This window comes from Acipenser ruthenus, unplaced genomic scaffold (assembly GCF_902713425.1).
Source record: "Acipenser ruthenus unplaced genomic scaffold, fAciRut3.2 maternal haplotype, whole genome shotgun sequence".
Classification (NCBI taxonomy): Eukaryota; Metazoa; Chordata; class Actinopteri; order Acipenseriformes; family Acipenseridae; genus Acipenser; species Acipenser ruthenus.
The window spans coordinates 1,618-21,103 of NW_026708754.1; the positions used below are offsets into that span (position 1 = coordinate 1,618).

Below are 19,486 nucleotides of genomic sequence, written 5' to 3' on the forward strand. Positions count from 1 at the left end.
TCTGAGAAACCGGGCTGTAGAATGTGCCACAAATCCTTGACAACCCACTTCCACTGGGTAAACCCGGACTCTCCATCCTCGCTGTTCCGCTTCAGCAGTTAGTTGAGCATACCACAGTTTCTTCCTCTCATATGCCTCATCTACAGCATCCTCCCATGGCACTGTTAACCCTACCAGGTGAACAAGGCATGCTGATCCAGACCACAAGACAATATCTGGTTGAAGGTTAGTGGTGTCAATCTCAGGTGGAAAAATAAGCCGTTGACCAACATCTGCCAGCATTTTCAAGTCTCTAGCAGCATCCAGTTGTCCTGGGTGAGGTTTGGTTTTAACACCTTTTCTTTGCGGTTGCTCTCCTGGGTGGAGGAAAGTCTCTACCAGCTTTGCACATCTGGACACTGCAATTATTGCCCATTCTTCTTTGCAAAATTGCTCAAGCTCCGTCAAGTTGGATGGGGACCTTTGGTGAACAGCAATTTTCACTCCAGGACATTGACCTTTTTATTTTCACTCCAGGACATTGACCTTTTTGTTTTTAAGCCACTCCAGTGTGGCTTTGGCTGTATGTTTGGGGTCATTGTCTTGCTGGAAGATGAATCTTCTCCCAAGTACCAGGTCTCTTGCAGACTTCAGCAGGTTGTCCTCCAGGATTTCTCTGTACTTTGCTGCATCCATTTTGCCCTCTATCTTCACAAGCTTTCCAGGCCCTGACGCAGAGAAGCATCCCCATAGCATGATGCTGCCACCACCATGCTTCACGGTAGGGATGGTGTTCTCAGGATGATGTGCGGTGTTAGGCTTGCGCCAAACATAGCGCTTAGCGTTGAGGCCAAAAAGCTCTATTTTGGTCTCATCAGACCATGGAATCTTCTTCCACTTGGTCTCAGAGTCTCCCACATGCCTTCTGGCAAACTCTAGCCGAGATTTGATGTGAGTTGTTTTCAACAATGGCTTTCTTTTTGCCACTCTCCCATAAAGGCCAGTTTTGTGAAGCACCCGGGCTATTGTTGCCGTATGCACAGAGTCTCCCAGCTCAGCCGTGGAAGACTGTAACTCCTTTAGAGTTGCCATAGGCCTCTTGGTGGCCTCCCTGACTAGTGCCCTTCTCGCCCGGATACTCTGTTTGAGGACAGCCTGTTCTAGACAGATTCACAGTTGTGCCATATTCTCTCCATTTCTTAATAATGGACTTTACTGTGCTCCGGGGGATATTCAATGCCTTGGAAATGTTCTTATATCCTACCTCTGATTGGTGATTTTGAATAACCTTATTCCGCATTTGCTTTGAATGTTCCTTCGTCTTCATGATGTAGTTTTTGTTAGGAAATGTACTAACCAACTGTGGGACCTCCCAGAGATAGGTGTATTTAACCTGAAATCATGTGAAACACCTTAATTGCACACAGGTGGACTCCATTCAACTAATTATGTGACTTCTAAAGACAATTGGTTGCACCAGAGCTTATTTAGGTGTGTCATAGCAAAGGGGGTGAATACTTATGTAATCAATTATTTTCAGTTTTATATTTGTAATTAATTTAGAACAATTTGTAGATTTTATTTTTCACTTTGATATTATGGACTTTTTTGTGTTGATCAGTGGCAAAAACTCCTAATTAAATCCATTTTGATTCCATGTTGTAACACAATAAAATGTGGAAAAGTCCAAGGGGGGTGAATACTTTTGAGAGCCACTGTATATATATATATATATATATATATATATATATATATATATATATATATACACATATATACACACACACATATATACACACATATATAGTTTCACGAAAATCAAATGTTGCACACGTAAAAATCTAAAATGAAATAATTTAGGCACTATACCTACTGTTCTCAAATCCACTTAAACAATAGTTGTATAACAACATTTTTTTAAACCTCAATTCTTTTTTATATAATATAAAATAAACCTCTTTTTAAATTAAGCTGCCGCTGATACTTTGAAGTTGAAAAAGCCTTTTGACACCTTGTGGTCTAAATTGGTAGGTTGCAATTGAGCTCATAGACAAGTCTTTAAGACTCATTTCCAGGTCTGAACCTCAGTTAAAGGGGAACTTACAAGTCACCTTTTATGTTTAACTGTGAGTGGTGGTGGTGGCTGGAGCAGTACATTTCTTTTAGAATCTAGTATTGGTATTTAAAAAAAGTTTTTATTAGCATTAACAATATGTACTAGATGCGATTCTGATGATGCAAGGACCACTGCTTCTAGTATCCAGCGTCTGTTTGAGAGTCGGTGGTGTGTTATTTCATATCTTCCTGGGTGTTTCCCTGTACATCTACAGTAAAACATAAACTGGAATTCCTGTCCTGCTTACATCTCAGCAACTGGACCCTTAAACTGTTTACACCACAGGATAGATGCAGCCAACAGAAGCTACGCATGGTTAGGCCTGGGCCATGAGTGACCTCCGAGGAGAATCAGCTCCTGCAGGAGGTGGAGTTAGAGGCTCAAACATTCAGAGGAGGCTCTGTGAAAGAAGCCCCATGCTTTAGATGATGTGTTTAAACCAAGCTAAAAATACTATTTTACCCCTTACTAAATAACATCTGGGGACTGTATGGCTTTTAGAAGAACTGTAGTTTGCACTTCATTTTCAAAGGAGCACTTTCTTTTCCCAGCTCTAACCTAAACTTTTGTGCATTTTAATCAATCCATAGTAAACACATGGTATAAAAATGGTTAATAAAATGCCAAATAATAGTAAAATATTGGCTTCAATTTATTTATTGCACCACAGAGTGATAACTGGGTAGTTCACAGGTAGGGATCATGTGATAACTGTTACCATCCACAACAGACTATTATCAGTAATGTAATATAATTCAGTACTGTACGGCATTGTCATCTGTTCTGCACTATAAACAGATTAATTAAGACTCTTTGTTATTGCCTCAGCCCTCCCCAGCTAACAGCTCTCTGCTGGTGATCAGAGATAACGAGGCAGACTAACAAAAGACAGCCGCGGCAAGGCATCCCAGCACTGCAGACTGCCATCGCTCCCTCACCGAAGGAAATAGGGACTCACACAGCTACAGTGCGGGGATGGAGAATGGCAAGGTAACCAGCAGTGCCAAACAGCAATCCAGGTTTTGCATTCATAATTATTTTTTTTTCAAAATTGGTTGTTTCTTGATTCAATGGATCGTTTATGGATTCTATTTTGCTGACTTTCTCTGCAAGACAGATTACAGGTTCTGTCAGATGGGGAACACTTATACAAAGAGCATAATTATTTTACTACACAGGTAAGGATGGCCTATGATAAACATGCAGCTTAGCCATTTGTAGGTGATAAGGTCATTATCATTTCTATGATATGTTACTGAACCGTGGAGAACCTGTTGTATACAACCTTCAACACATATTTGGACAGAAGGAAAATGCAGAGAGTATGGCATGTTGTGGCGGAGTGTCCCACCCCTTTGTTTATTATTGTTTTTGTATTATGATTTGGATTATATATGACGGTGAAAATCCGTGTTTTTGATTTATTGTTTGGCAAGGAAGAGCGAGATGCCATCCGCCATGGTATTGTGTTGTATTTATTATTGTTTTAAATACCTCGTGAGGATGCATGACTGTCAGCTACTGATTGTTTAACTAGTTGACAGTCATGCAGACTTGGTAGACCCGTGCAGAATATGACCGAGGGATAATATAATAATTGATAGTTAGTTAGTCCCTCAGTCACAAATTATAAAAGATCTGCCATTTGGCTGCACACGGTGAAGGGTGTTCGGAATAGAGAACGAGAGTAGAGACAGGAGGTAAAGAGAATATAACAATTGTTAAGCGTGCTGGTTTATACACCAGCATGATACTTATTTGTTATTTCTTTATTTGTTTGGCCAACGTGCTTTTTTGTTTGGTGTTTTGTGTTTGTTTAAATCTTTTGTTTGGTTTATTATTTAATAAACGCACTGAGCGCTGTTACACTTCAGTTTTGCCCCGCCATTCCTTGTGTTGAATCTGTGTTTCTGGTCTGACGTCACCCCTGCAAAGCCATCTTGTCCACACATGTGCCTGTTTTACCCCAATCACACCCTTGCTTACTAAATATCTTGATATCCCTGAATGGATATTACCCCATCTTCACCATTGTAAAGAACAAGTCCACTCACAAGTGGGGTGGAAGTCAAAAAAGTAATCCATTTACTAGGAATAAAAAACAACTACAGATCGGGCTAATAATGTCAATACTGCATCTTGGTATCTCCTAGAGAGTCAGTAAAGTTGAACATGGAAACACGTGCTAATGGAATGCCTTCTATCTGCTGTTTAGTTCATTATGACTGAAAATGTCTTGCAACAGGGAAAAGCACATTTTATATATTAGAGGATAAGAAACTAAGTATGGGGAACTGTACTGTATATAGCACAGACTTTTATGTAATTGGTATTCAGTTATGCAGTCTCTCTGTTGCATCTCCGTGTTGCTAGAAAATACAAGTCATAACAGGGAAGACATCTGATAAGATGCTGTCAGTCAGTGCTCAGTTGGCAAGTGTTTTAGTACCTGTGGCAAAGTGGTGAGTGAATACAGGTGAGTGCAATGCAGAATGGATACAAAACAGACCTGGAAATCATAGCAATGATTTCCAGGTGCAAGGGTGTTTATTGATTTAATTAACAATGCCCAGAGCCTTATGGCAAACACCTGTAAATAATAATGATGGAGTGATACAGCTGACGTGTATCACTCGGTATTTGTAGTTCCCCGGGTTTACACACCAACACTAAACACAAAACACAAACACAGTTCTTAGTGATAGTAAATACATGCAAGTGGTGTAATACAGTTCTCCGTGAAATGCAGGGGTGAAAGTGATATCCGGGTTTATGCTGGCTTTCGCTACAGATCCGGATCGTGCAACTGGTAGTCTATTAAAAAACAGACGACAGTGGACAAAATAAGACAAAACTCGCGGTTCACTTAACAGCATTCCTCGTAGGTTTCCAACACTAACCATTTACTAAGGAACAGATCCGAAACTAACGGGGCTCTAGAAGAAGCTATCTACTAGTCAGATCTGTACCCTCCACCCTACTGCTCCTACTGTGCCTTTTGTCTTGCTTGTCCTGCTATGACTGTCTCTCACATCCCTGTTCTGTCCTCCCGTCCTCGTCCTCTGCCCTCCCTCCGCTGCTGCTCCTCCAACCCCTCTAACCTCATTTCTCTGCCTCTCCCCCCCTCCCGCACACTCTCTGGTGCACTCTGGAACTGATACTCTTCTGCTAACAAAGCTGATTTCATATCTGCCTTTGCCTCCCACCTCTCACTCGATTTCCTTGCTCTCACTGAAACCTGGCTGTCCCATGATAACACTGTTACTCCTGCTGCCCTGTCCTCTCTCTACATCCTGTCCCATACCCCGCGTCTCACTGGACGGGGAGGTGGGATGGGTCTTCTCCTCTCTCCCTCCTTACTCTTTTCTGTCCCCTCCGATCTCACCTCCCTCTCTGTCAGTACCTTTGAATTTCATGCAGTCCAACTAACCTCTCCCTGTCAACTCCTGCTCATTGTTCTGTACCGCCCCCCTGGGCCTCTCACTCACTTTCTGGATGAACTCGACTATCTACTCTCCTCCCTCCCCTCTCTGTCTACCCCGACTGTCCTGTTGGGTGACTTCAACATCCATCTCTCCAACCCCAGCCACTCTGCTGGATTCCTCCCTCTCCTTCACTCCTTCGACTTCTGTCTCTCTCCGTCCCCTCCTACCTACAAAGCTGGCCGTCAACTGGACCTCACCTTCTCCAGGGCCTGCTGCCCCTCCACCCTCTCTGTCACCCCCCTGGACCTCTCTGATCACTATTTCATCTCTTTTTCTCTGTCTCTCCCCCCTCTCCCTGTTCCTCCTAGCCCCACTGTCACCTCTCGCCGTAACCTCCGATCTCTCTCCCCCTCTGTCCTTGCCTCCACTGCTCTCTCTCACCTCCCTCCTATCGACTCCTTTTCACAACTCTCCGTAGACTCTGCTACCTCCACCCTCTTCTCCTCCCTCACCTCCTCCCTCGACTCCCTTTTTCCCCTCACCTCCCGACCTGCTCGCCCCGCCCCTCCCCATCCCTGGCTCTCCTCTGCGCTCCGCTCGGCAAGAATCACACTGCGATCTGCTGAAAAGAAATGGAAGAGAACCAAACTCCCTGCTGCCCTAGACCTTTACCGCACTCTCCTCTCCTCCTTCTCCTCTACTCTCTCCTCTGCTAAATGTGCTTATTTCCAATCTGTAATCCAAGCCTCCACTAACAACCCACGTAAACTATTCTCTACCTTCTCCTCCCTCCTAAACCCTCCCCCCCTCCTCCTCCCTCCTCTATCTCCCCTGATGACTTTGCCTCCTTCTTCTCTTCTAAAATCTCAGATATCCGCAAACTCTTTAACACCTCTCCCTCCCCCGCACCCCCTCCTGCTCCAACCCCTACACCCACTACATCCCCTACTAACTCGCACTCCTTCTCCACCTTCTTGCCCCTCTCAGACTCTGACCTCTCCTCCCTGCTCCAGGGTCACAAACCCACCACGTGTGCCTGACCCCCTCCCCACTCACCTCTTTCAAGCTGCTGCTCCTGCTCTACTCCCCTTCATCTCCTCTCTCCTCAACACCTCTCTACTTTCTGGTATCTTTCCCTCTGCCTTCAAAAAAGCCTCTATCACTCCCCTCCTCAAAAAACCTACCCTCGACCCCACCTCCCTCTAGAGCTACCGTCCTGTCTCCCTCCTACCCTTCCTCTCCAAAACCCTCGAGCGGACTGTACACCGCCAGCTCTCTGCTTTCCTGTCCAACCACTCTCTGCTTGACCCTCTCCAATCTGGCTTCCTCTCTGCTCACTCCACTGAAACCGCCCTCCTGTCTGTCACCAACTCACTTAAGTGTGCCCGAGCTGCCTCTCTCTCCTCTGTCCTTATTCTCCTCGACCTCTCTGCTGCCTTTGACACTGTTGATCACTCTATTCTACTATCATCTCTTGCTGACCTGGGGATCTCTGGCACTGCTCTGGCCTGGTTCTCCTCCTACCTCTCCAACCGCACTTACCAGGTAACCTGGCGTGGAGCAACCTCCAAACCTCACCCTCTCTTAACTGGAGTCCCCCAAGGGTCAGTCTTGGGTCCTCTCCTGTTCTCTCTCTACACCCGCTCCCTGGGCCCCCTCATCGCATCCTATGGTTTCTCATACCATTTCTATGCTGATGATGCTCAGATTTTCCTCTCCTTCCCCACCTCTGACTCCACCATCTCCTCCCGTATCTCTACCTGTCTGTCTGCTATTTCCTCCTGGATGCACTCGCATCACCTCAAACTCAACCTCTCTAAATCTGACCTCCTTTTCTTTCCCTCCTCCTCCCCCTCCTCTGATCTCTCTATCTCTGTTCCTCTGGAATCTACCACACTCTCTCCCTCTTCCTCCGCTAAGAACCTTGGAGTCACCCTGGACCCCTGCCTCTCTTATTCCCAGCACATCTCCACTCTGGCACGCACTTGCTGATTCTTCCTGAGCAACATATGAAGAATCCGACCCTTCCTCACCAACTGTGCTACCCAGCTCCTGGTCCAGGCCCTGGTACTCTCCCGCCTAGACTACTGCAACTCCCTCCTGGCTGGCCTCCCTGCGTCCGCCACCCGTCCGCTCCAGCTCATCCAGAACTCTGCTGCCCGCCTGGTGTTCTCTCTGCCTCGCTTCGCCCACACTACTCCACTACTCCGCTCGCTCCACTGGCTCCCGATCACCGCTCGCATCCAGTCAAGACTCTTGTACTAGCCTACAGATGCCTTGACCAGACTGCACCCAGCTACCTCCAGACCCTCATCTCTCCCTACACCCCCACTCGACCTCTCCGCTCCGCCTGCACTAGAAGACTGGCTCTACCTCTGCTACGCTCCCCTTCCTCCAGAGCCCGCTCCTTCTCCACCCTTGCTCCACAGTGGTGGAATGACCTTCCTACAGATGTCAGGACTGCCCAGTCCCTGACCACATTCCGGCGCCTCCTTAAGACTCACCTCTTCAAACAGCACCTGTAGAACTCCTCTGTTGTATCCTGGGACACTATCACCCTTCATTTAAATGTGCTTTATTTTGCTCTTTTCTGCCCCCTATTTTACTGCATTTAATCCTGTACATCAGAATACTGTAATCTGCCAAGTGTTTAACCTGTAGTATTTTGTACTTAATCATATCCTGATGTAACTATCACTATTTAATCATATCCTGATGTAACTATCACTATTATCTGCTGTATTATTGAATTGTGGTTTGTCACACTTGAACAAAAATTATTGTATTTCTTGCTCTTATTGTATTACTTGTATTGTAACACTTGAAATGTATTTGCTTGCGATTGTAAGTCGCCCTGGATAAGGGCGTCTGCTAAGAAATAAATAATAATAATAATAATCACGTACGCTAAGTCCCCTATTTATATCCTCGCGCATGATCCCTAGGTTAACGAGCGCATCCGCTCCTCCAATCCTCGGATGCCACACCGTTTACCGTCTGGGTCATTGAGTTTGGATACCATAGCTGCGCCCCTTTCCTAAATGACTAACTCCCACTTACCCTATGGAATAAACTGTCGTGCCATTTAGTTAAGGGTACTCTGTTCCCGTTACACAGTGCCCTCACAGGTCGAGAGGGAGATCTAACACCAAGCACCATTCGATCTCTGTCACAGTACCCAAGACTGCACAAAATTACTGATGATTTAAAATGATCACTCTCCTGATGGGCCATTCTGGAGACTGGACTTTCCTTGGAGGGATTAAAGGTGGTAATCTTTGTCTGTTTTACTCCCCTGTGTATTCTCTGAAGAGAGTTATCGGTTCTCAATAGGTGTGCAGTATGTGTGTGTATAGGGTCAGGACCTTTAAGTCCAGCATACGCTGTGCTACTGTACATGCAGAATATGAAGCATGCATGGAATCATGTGGTACCATGGAGCAGCGCAATGCCAGGTTGCCATGGAGTTTTTAACACTGACGTTAAGAACAAAAGCCTCTTGAAATATGAAAGAAGGGCAAGGCATGGAAGCTGTACACTGGGATTTGTAGACCAGAGGGATCTATTTTTGCTATCATTTACTTTTGTCATCAACATTTGCTTTCACTAGCATGCTATGACTGAAATTTAAATCCGCCTTGACTAAAAACTAATTTGCTGGACATACAGTCCAGGAATTTGTAGACGTCTCCAAGAAGCATACAATAGTAGATTCATTCTTGTCTTTAGAGTAGCAGGAAGTTGCCATGTATTTTTATTTTACACACAGCTGCTTCCAAGCTTAAAGCAGCAGCTGAAGATACGCTTAGGTTACTTAATATCGAATATCTCGAAAAATGAGAGTCACATCTCTGTGGCAGCTCCTGTTTAATGAGGAAGAAAGGAAACAGGTGCCACCGTCTGCTCCAGCTCATCCAGAACTCCGCAGCTCGTCTGGTGTTCTCTCTGCCTCACTTCTCCCACGCAACTCCACTGCTCCGCTCAATCCACTGGCTCCCGATCACCGCTCGCATCCAGTTCAAGACTCTTGCACTTGCCTACAGATGCCTTGACCAGACTGCACCCAGCTACCTCCAGACCCTCATCTCTCCCTACACCCCCACTCGACCTCTCCGCTCCTCCTGCACTAGAAGACTAGCTGTACCTCGTCTACGCTCCCCTGCCTCCAGAGCTTGCACCTTCTCCACCCTCGCCCCGCAGTGGTGGAATGACCTTCCTACAGATGTCAGGACTGCCCAGTCCCTGACCATCTTCCGGCGCCTCCTCAAGACTCACCTCTTCAGACAGCACCTGTAGAAACTCTGCTTTTCCATCTGGACACATCACTCTTCCCTGAATGCACTTTACTTGCTCTTATCTGCTCCCTATTTTACTGCATTTAATCCTGTACTTTGTACTGTACTGTAATCTGTCAAGTGTCATTTAATCTGTAGTATTTTGTATTTAATTATATCCCGATAACTATAACTGACACTGTTATCTGCTCCGTTATTGAATTGTATTTTGTCATACTTGTACTTAATAGAACCGAAGTGATTGTATTGTATCTTGCTCTTAATTGTATTAATACTTGTACTGTGATTATTGAAATGTATTTTTGTTTACGACTGTAAATCGCCCTGGATAAGGGCGTCTGCTAAGAAATAAATAATAATAAATAATAAGGAAGAAAAAACATCTATGATTTCACAGAGGACCCAAACCCTTTGCTTTGGGAGAAGGGGTTTGTGCAAGTAGTCTGTACAGGTGGGTCAACACCAATTCGGTCGATTGTGAAGTGATGTATACAACGCATAATCACGATGTACACGATGGCTCTTGGAGAAAGAAGCATTAAAAAAGTGTTATAACTATTATGCTGGGGGGATTGGTGTTTAGATACCTAATTAAAGATAATTAATTAATATGTGTAATGTTTTACTTTAATTAACACTTAGTTATACATTTCTCCCAAACAAGCTCAAGACTGCCGAGACAACAATTGAGCAAACACGCAACACTGTTATATCTCAGCAAGCAGTACTTTTCAGGTAATATCTCAGCTTCAGCGTAAATATAAATTACATGGAAAATAATGCATTCGTCAATTGTCTTTTAATTGGTCTTGCAATAGGAATACTCTTAAGTCAGTAAACAAATAATATGAATAGGCAAGTGTAACGTGAGATCTGGACTGACTATCTGGCACATGCGTATTACTGCAGGTAGAGGTCAGCAGTCTCGTAGGATCCGCCTGTCAGTCATGGCGATGACACGGAGCGGTGGGGAAGAGGGTATGTGTGCTTTCCCTCTGAGTGGCTGAGATTGCTTGGCCCTTAAGGACTGCGCTTGGTTGTGCATTTGGGTGGCCGTGTTTGGGAACACAGAGTGACACTGACAGAAGATGTCAGTTTTAAAACAAAAACGAGGCAAGCCTGGCTGGGGAAAACAGCCAGCCTTAAAATAATTTAAAGAGAAAATAAATAAAAGAAATAATCATGTACCCGAGGGGACGTGTTTAGTTGTACGGGGAACTCCGGCCATCCCAGTGTATAGGGTAACTGAGCGTAGGACGGAAGCCTGTTCTGACCGGCTTAGCGGCAGTGGGGGCACTGTGTAAGCAGCACTTTTGTTTGTAGTTTTATTTTCCCTTTTTCTTTCGCCTTTGGTTTTCATTATTATTCACGAGCAGTTGTTATGCCTGTACCTGTATTGGTAAACAACGTGGTTCTGGTTACTGTTGTCAGTATCCAGTCCACGGACAACAGCGTCCTCTACTGGTCGAAATAAATCAGTGCGCTGAGCGGCGTTACAAATAAAGTACTGTCTCCTTGTGTCAGTGAATTGCCCACCACCCTTCCACAGCAAGCAAGATAACTGTTTGAGGAAATATGTTGGTAAATATCAAAATAAAATCTCAGTGAATTCCAGTTAGTTGTTAAAAATGTATCTCTGTTAGCAGTTAGTATTTTTGCAATCTATGGTATTCAGCGGCTTTCTCTAAAGTTAAAGATTGTTATGAAAAACACCCATTTCACACACTTATAAAAAGAGACAAGAAACAGTTCATAAATACCAAACATTATTTTAAAAACAGGATTTACAAAAAGAACTGTTTGTTACAACCTGCATTGATATTTGTTTATTGTGTAATTCTGAGTATTGTTTGATCACATACCATATAACATGGGCCAGCTCCTTTATACAGCATTGTGTTATGATGTGCCTACCTACTGTAACAAATCCTTACTAAAAAGGAACATGTTTTTCCTCTTTTCAAAACATAGGAATTATTAAAATAATCCCCATTTAAATCGTAGTACAACAATGGGACTAATGTAATATAATGCAGTATTTTACAGCATTGCCATCTGGTCTGCACCCCTTGTAGATTAAACCTGATCAATATCACCTCAGCTCTCTGTTGGTGATCAGCAATAATGATGACCTTCAATTAATGCTTTCCTTGAAAGCCGTTTTCTTGTGTTGGTTGTATTGTCATCCCAAAGGCCATGGAATGGAACTTTATTTGGAGGTTCTGGTAATGGTTAAGGCTGCAGCAGATGGCAGGGGATTTAATTAATTGGCAACCAGTATCTGATCGTTGTGTTTTCAGAAGCAGCCCTTGGTCAGCCCCCCACTGGACATGCCTCCACTTCCTCCAGCACCACCTTTACCTCCAACCAAAAACTCAGGGGCCCAGAAAGCACCAACACACAGATGGGATGAGACATCTACAGGTAAGAATCAGAACGCAAAGGGTTGGTTCAAGCGGGGATCTGTGCTTCACCAGAGCTCAACATGAGCATTGTTCACCTTTTCACAGCCCATGACCAGACCATAAAACGTGCCTGGTCTATACTATAAAATGAGGAGGGCTTGCCCTTACAAGAGTTTTACCACAGTACATTTCCAAAGTAATTTTGCAGTTTTCCCGTGGTTATACATGTACTATAGTTTATCATGTTTTGCAGTGTTATTTTAACATGCTTTACCGTGCTTTCACTGTGCTTTATTACACTTTGCTATGCTTCTATTATGGTAAACTTTTATAGGAAGCCCTCCTCATTTTATAGTATTGAATATAAAACGATGCATCAATGACCAGAGATCTTGGCTATCCTTAACTTCTATATGTTTTTTTTTACTTTTAATAGGATCATCTGAATATGTTTATAAACAGACTTTCTGTATCACAAATATCCCATTTTCAGTTGAGAATTGGGTATACGTTTAGCATAAGACATGTACTTACCCGTCAACTACAGCTCTTTGAACCGTGAGATTTGCAGTGCTCGTCCAGCCCTTGCCTTTCCATTCAGTTCAGTATGCTGAGATCATATTCATTACAACCTTCTCAAACGTAATAAAGATCCAACTAGGTGAGCAAAGAGTGCAAACCATAATTACAGTTATTTTGTACAATCCTATAATACAGTTATGTTTTTAAATAGTGTCTGCCTGCTTGTGTTATAGACAATTAAAGGCTTTTAAGTTAATTGCTAATATTATTGTTTTACCATTGACTCCATGACATTTCTTGTTGTATTGTTCCAGAGATTAAATCTTTCAACATGACGCTGCCCAGTAACGACAACAAATGTCTGTTTGATGAAATGAAGACGACAAAAACATTGAAGCAAGGGATCACAACAGTGTTCACAGGGCAGGTGGGGAGCCCTGCAGTATATTTAACACTGTGAACCCTTCAGGTCAGGCGCCCGCTAGCCCAGGAGGAGACTTCCTAGACTGGGCCAGGATTCGGTAGCTTGGTAGCGCCTGTTTCTTAGGTTCGGCAGTGTAAATAGTACAAATATTGAGACCTGGCTTTCAAAGTTGCTCCAAGGCCATATATTAAAAATATATAAATTTAAGAAATATACACACCAATAAAAACACCTCCAGGTGAATGTGCAAGACAGTAAAAAGCATGACTTGCAAATAGAGATTGCTTTAACGTTGTGTAGAACTAGATTTCATGTTTTAAAGTAAAAATGCATGTTTTCTAAAACATGTATTTCTTTAAAAATTGAGACCTATACTAATATAATGAGTTGTAACAGGGCGACTCTACATATGTGGGTCATTACTGGATAATAATCAGACGCAGAGCATTGGGTGTTGACACACCACACAGGTGCTGCCACTAGGGTACCAGCAATGGTAGTCTCAATGTCAGATTTAATAAACAAAACAAAGCTAAAAATAAAAGGTTGCCACACAAAGCGAGCGCGGCTAGCCTTGCTAAAAGAGACGTCCTGCTCCAGGAACCTACTACACTATGAACACCCTCTCTACACTTGTTTCGGATCAGCATCCCCTAAATTAACCTACTTCTGAGCTCCCGGCATCCTCATGGCGACTCTGGCCTCTTCAAACGGCCTTGGCTGGGCAATGCCTTCACGAGCACCGTCTTGGAGTGGAAGGGTTTCGTGTAGTAGTTCTCTCCATGGAGCAGACGCTCTCCTCCTCTATGTAAACACAGCAATCAGTGCCCGTCTGTATGGCTATGACTGTGCAGTAGCCCTGAGCTGTGGCGGAGATGCTTTTTGAACTGCACGTTCCCTGGGCACGCCCCCTAGCCAATCAGGACCTCCCGATCAGCTTAGCACCGGGCGAGTCTACCTACTCAATTGGTTGCCTAGCAACACATCTCCTGTTGCATGGCCCAGCTGCTTCCATAAAGGCAAACATCCACTCAAGAACCAGCGACAGGCAGTACCATGTCATATTAGTGAATAGAAAATGTGCTATTTTCTTAGCTACAATTACATTATTATCTCTCATAACATCTCCTCCACAGAAGGCAGATTCCACAGGGAATGGGACAGTGGCTTTGTCTGCTGAGGATGTGAACGTGGTGGATATCGATTCTTTAGTCCCCACCCATGATGAGAAGGGACGCCCAATCGCTGAGTGGAAACGTCAGGTGATGGTGCACAAACTGCAGGCCTGGCTTCAAGATGAGGAGGAGCAGAGGAGAAAGGTATCTGTTTGTGAGGGGTTTCTCCCCAATCTGTTCTGTGTGGTGTGAAGCCTTGCCTAACATACTCTGAAATAACAAGCTTATTATTATTATTATTATTATTATTATTAGGGGTCAAAGCAATTAAGTTTTTTATTAGGCTTGCAAGCCAGAATGGCTGGGAAGCCTATTGTTTCTGTTAGGATTTTTTTTTTATTCCGTTCTTTTTTTCAAATGGCTCTGAAATCAACATCATTGCACGGAAACTCACGAAACTTGGCAGGGTGGTAGGCACCTAAGAGAAGTTGTGTTAGAGCGAAAATGATGCCATGGGTCACATGATGTGGTGGCCATATTGGATTTTTCGAGAATTTTGGACAATTTAAAAAAATCTTCTCTGAACCAGTTTACAGCAGAGATCTGAAACTTGGTGCACATACTCCCCCCATGGCCTAGATTTACAGTTGTTCAAGAGAAGTCGATCGGTCACATAGTTTGGCAGCAATAGGGCAGCAGTGTGGAGTAGTGGTTAGGGCTCTGGACTCTTGACCGGAGGTTCGTGGGTTCAATCCTAGGTGGGGGACACTGCTGCTGTACCCTTGAGCAAGGTACTTTACCTAGACTGCTCCAGTAAAAACCCAACTGTATAAATGGGTAATTGTATGTAAAAATAATGTGATGTCCTGTAACAATTATAAGTCGCCCTGGATAAGGGTGTCTGTTAAGAAATAAATAAATAATAATAATAATAATAATAATAATAATAATAATAATAATAATAATAATATTGGATTTGTCGAAAATATTCAAAAAACTTCTTCTCTGAAACGATTATGCTGATTGAATCAAAACTTTGCATACATGGCCTTGGCAAGGTTGTCTATGTTTGTTCAAAGCAACTCGCTACATAAAAAACAATCAAATTTCAGCTATGGTCAAATTGCACATATTTGCACATATTACCTTGCTAAAGCTCAAATGCAAAACTTGTTTAGAACTCCTCTGAGAGTTTAGACAGCGTCATGGGTACTATAGAATACACAAATGAACCCATATGTACTCTATTCAAAAAATTAACTTGACCTTACAGAGTACAGATAGGGTAATAGTTACTATGGAACTCATATATGCTATATTCAAAAAATAACTTGACCGTGACCTTTGACCTCTCCTTAAGGTCAAATGCAAAACTAGCTTGTAACTCGTTATAGAGTGCAGAAAGTGTAATGGTTACTATGGAACATATATAGGAGCCCATGTATGCAGTATTCAAAAAATGCCTTGCTGTGACCTCTGATCTCTCCTTAAGGTCAAATGCAAAACTGGCTTAAACCTCCTTACAGAGTGCAGACAGGGTAATGGTTACTATGAACACAAATCTAGCAACCCACATATGTTCCTATGGTACAATATGCTACACAGATTAGTAGAGGCCAGTGGGCTACTACGCCACGTGTGAAATATGCTTGGAACCCGGTCATTGCTGCTTGCAGCTATATTTATTATTATTATTATTATTATTATTATTATTATTATTATTATTAAGAGGAGTGTGTAGGATTTGAATTTGGAATAGGACCATGAAAGTTGTTTCTGACCAATCAACTTTTCTTTTTTGTCCTGCACACATCTGGTTTGGCTCCATTTCAGAGTTCTACACACCTCTTATTAGTATTGTTTATTATTCTTATGTATTTCTTTATATACTATTTTAAATGAGTGTTTTGTACAAAGTTAGATTTGTTTTGAAGAAGATTTAAGGATCTCATGGGCATGCTAGATCTATAAATCAAGTTATATTAATGTTGGACTCTTTCTTCCTCTGTGCTGTATTTGCCTCTTGGCTGTGTTGATGTGTGCTTCCTGTCTCTTTATTACCAATACTCCCGTAAGTGACAACACACTCTCCAGGATAAGCTCTTTCCACCTTTTCATATTCATTGATTTATTGTGCATGGTGTGGATTGAAGTACACTGACATTACACTCTTATCTCCTGCATTTAAAGAAAAACGGAAACAAATATCTTCAGATGGAAGGCTGGAGGTATTCCCAAGCTCACAATGCAATCCTGGGTCCTTTCGGAGAGTTGTTGACTGAAGATGATCTCATCTATTTAGAAAAACAGATCGAGAATGCGCAGATGAAGAAGAAATGTCAGGCTTATGAGTCTGAGCTGGCCAGGTTGGCCGAAGAGCTAAAAACCATTATGCCTGCCCCCATCAGCAATATAACGGTCAACACACAGTTCATGCATCAGAACTCAGGAAAGGATGGACACATCCCGCTGCCTGTGTGGTGCAACCGGATATCTTGCATTGTGAAGAGTGTGTCCCTGCTTCTGGCCAATCTTAATGACAAACAGCAGGGGAACTCAGAAAACAAGGAGTTCTCAAAGATGCCCAACACTGAACTTGCTACTGTCTTCTCTGAGAGGTCAGAGAGGAAAAACTCTACCCGTGGGACCAAGGAAAAGGTTGAGCTAGAGATCCGGCAGTTTGGAGTGTCTGTCAGGAACTTGCGGTCCAACTTTGAGAGCCAAAGTCCCACAAAGGAGAGGACCTCTCCATTTGACGAAGACAGCAAAGAGGATATTATAGAAGAATATAGACCGGAAAGTCCCACAGTGGCATCTGAAGCTGAAACTCACATCACAGGTACCATAGATCAACCAAATCAGACTGGTGAGGAAGACCAATCCTATCTGTCACAGCCTGATGATACCAGTGAGTCTGGAATTGGCTCTGAGGAAGCACCTACTGAGGTTCCGGAATCAACTAGCCTGAGGAAAGAACGCATTGTGGTCTTATTCCTCAGTCACTGGAAGAAGTCAGCATACACCATGACCTTGAAGATAAAGGAGCTTAAGAGGAAGAAGAGCCTTGCAGGGCAGACATGCAAGGAGCAGGTAGAGGAGAAAGGTGAGGAGGAATCTGGACAGTCCAAGAGGAACATGGAGAATGGCAAACTAGGCCACTTCTTCCAGCAGAGAAGTGCTATCAACAAAATGATTGGAAAATGGAGGAACATTATCTCTCATGTCCCCTCACGACAGATAGGGTGCTTGAACCGACAGCCGATTACATACTCACCAGAGCAGTTCCTGCCTCGTGTGAACGGGGCTTCCCTTGACTACCACAGTCTGACCCTTGACCTATTTATGCTGGGCTACTTTCACATACTAGAGCTAGAGCTTCCACCTGATGAGAGGAAGATGAGACACCTGCTCTGCTTTGAGGTCTTTGACCACCAGGGCAAGTTCAACTGGGAGACTGTCCGCAACTTTCACAAGGCGGTCATCGAGGAGATTGATGCAGGCAGCCGGGAGTGGAAAGATGGCTTTGAGGACATCAAACTTAAGTTCTTTGGGAACGTGCAAAATCAGCCGCCAGAGGCAACAGACTCTGCCAAGCAGCCCATCGCCACAGTGAGACAGGTGCCCAGAGTCATTGTTCAAAGTGCCACTCCAGATGAGAAAGAGGACCTGATAAGGAAGAGTGGCTCCAATCTCAGCAGCTTCAGCAACGATGAGATCAGCAAGTACATCGACCGCAGCTTTTCCTTCTGGAAGGAGAAAGAGGCAGAAATCTTTAACTTTGCAGAATAGGTGCTGCCACCACTTTTTTCTTGTTGTTTTGTTAATAGGTCAATAGCTTAATTAAAGGACTGTACAGTATGTTATCCTGTTAGTTGAGAGTCATGGATTTTAAATTGTTATTTGAAAAAGATAGAGCAATCACACACAAACATAGACTGCAATTTGACATTGAGGAAACTGCATTATTTATTGGTAAAGCATCTTGCTTGACAGATATCTGTGTGTTTTTTTCTTTATTCTTCTGAGAAATAATTTGATTTACAAGGTCCTCTTATTTGGTGCTTTAGCCATTTCTATATGATGTACTGATGTTATCTGTAAGTAGTTAGCTTTGTTAGCAGAATTGTATTGCTTTGTGTATCTAATACAATACCTTTTTAAAAAGTCATTCACAGGAGCAGCTGCATCAGTAAGTAATTGACAGATTTATGGGAGTTACAAATGTCCTCACTGGGTTGAAAACCATTTCTCTCATGATAGCCCTTTCACTGCCATTTATCTATAGCACACTTCATTCCTATCTTGCAGTAGGAATTTCTGTCTGCATCCAATAGGTCTAGACTTATCCCAACATGCCACATTAGTTAATGCTAAATATTTAATTTATTATTTTCACAGGTTACAAATCAAAACAGAAAATAATGTACACTACTTGGAACAACTAGCCTTTGGGTTGAACTCCTCCCCCTATACAAGTGGAAGCCCTGCTTCTTCACGAAGTGCTGATTAAACTAGCTTACAAATTAATACGTTTAAGTACATTTGCCAGTTTCTTATGATACTGTAGTCTTGTGGACACTTCCCACCAAAAATCACTGAGCTAAGAAACTTGTGTAATAACAAGAAGAGTTAACTGCATTTAAAGGGTACATAAGGACCTTTTTATGTTATTGTGTTACATGTTTCCATGTGTTACTACAACTGTTTCTGTAAGGTGTGTGTTTTAATTTTTTTATTTAATTTTTTTTTTTTTTTTTTACATTTTGAACACTTTTTTAAACTTTTAAATTGAATTCCCTGCCTCAAAATGGTTTCCCATGTACCCGCATGGACCTCTCAGAACAACATTTTCCATCATCCTCCTGCTCACTGGTAAATCCATCTCAGTTACATATGTGAGCAGGAGGATGATGGGAAATGTAAAAAAATAAATAAATAAATAAATAAATAAATAAATAAATAAAACAATACACACACCTTACGTAAACAGTTGTAGCAACACATGGGAACATGTAACACAATAAAATAAAAGGTCCTTAAGTACCTTTTAATAACAGAACAAAACATGCATATGTTGTTGAAATTTAAAACTTTTTATTTAATATAAATGTTAAACTCATCCCTTCAAAATAGTATCAGTGTCAGTTGGTAAAACAGCATGTCTGTGATTAGTGGTCAGCTGAGGTTGATTCCTGGATTTTACAG

At 42.9% G+C, this 19,486-nt stretch overlaps 1 protein-coding gene across 1 annotated transcript; it reads left to right on the forward strand.

The window, feature by feature from the left end:
• Positions 1–2,943: 2,943 nt before the first annotated feature.
• On the forward strand, positions 2,944–19,253 carry LOC131735824 (espin-like protein). The gene is made up of 5 exons (XM_059021710.1): positions 2,944–3,085; positions 12,116–12,239; positions 13,057–13,169; positions 14,303–14,485; positions 16,472–19,253. The coding sequence occupies exons 1-5, from the start codon at positions 3,071–3,073 to the stop codon at positions 18,068–18,070; spliced, it is 2,034 nt and encodes a 677-aa protein (XP_058877693.1). The 5' UTR covers positions 2,944–3,070; the 3' UTR covers positions 18,071–19,253.
• Positions 19,254–19,486: the final 233 nt, after the last annotated feature.

Bases quoted from the DNA above. Each gene is read 5' to 3' on its own strand.
- LOC131735824 (XM_059021710.1), top strand. The intron at 13,170-14,302 runs GTGGGGAGCCCT...TCTCCTCCACAG, and splicing joins CAACAGTGTTCACAGGGCAG to AAGGCAGATTCCACAGGGAA. The intron at 14,486-16,471 runs GTATCTGTTTGT...CTGCATTTAAAG, and splicing joins AGGAGGAGCAGAGGAGAAAG to AAAAACGGAAACAAATATCT.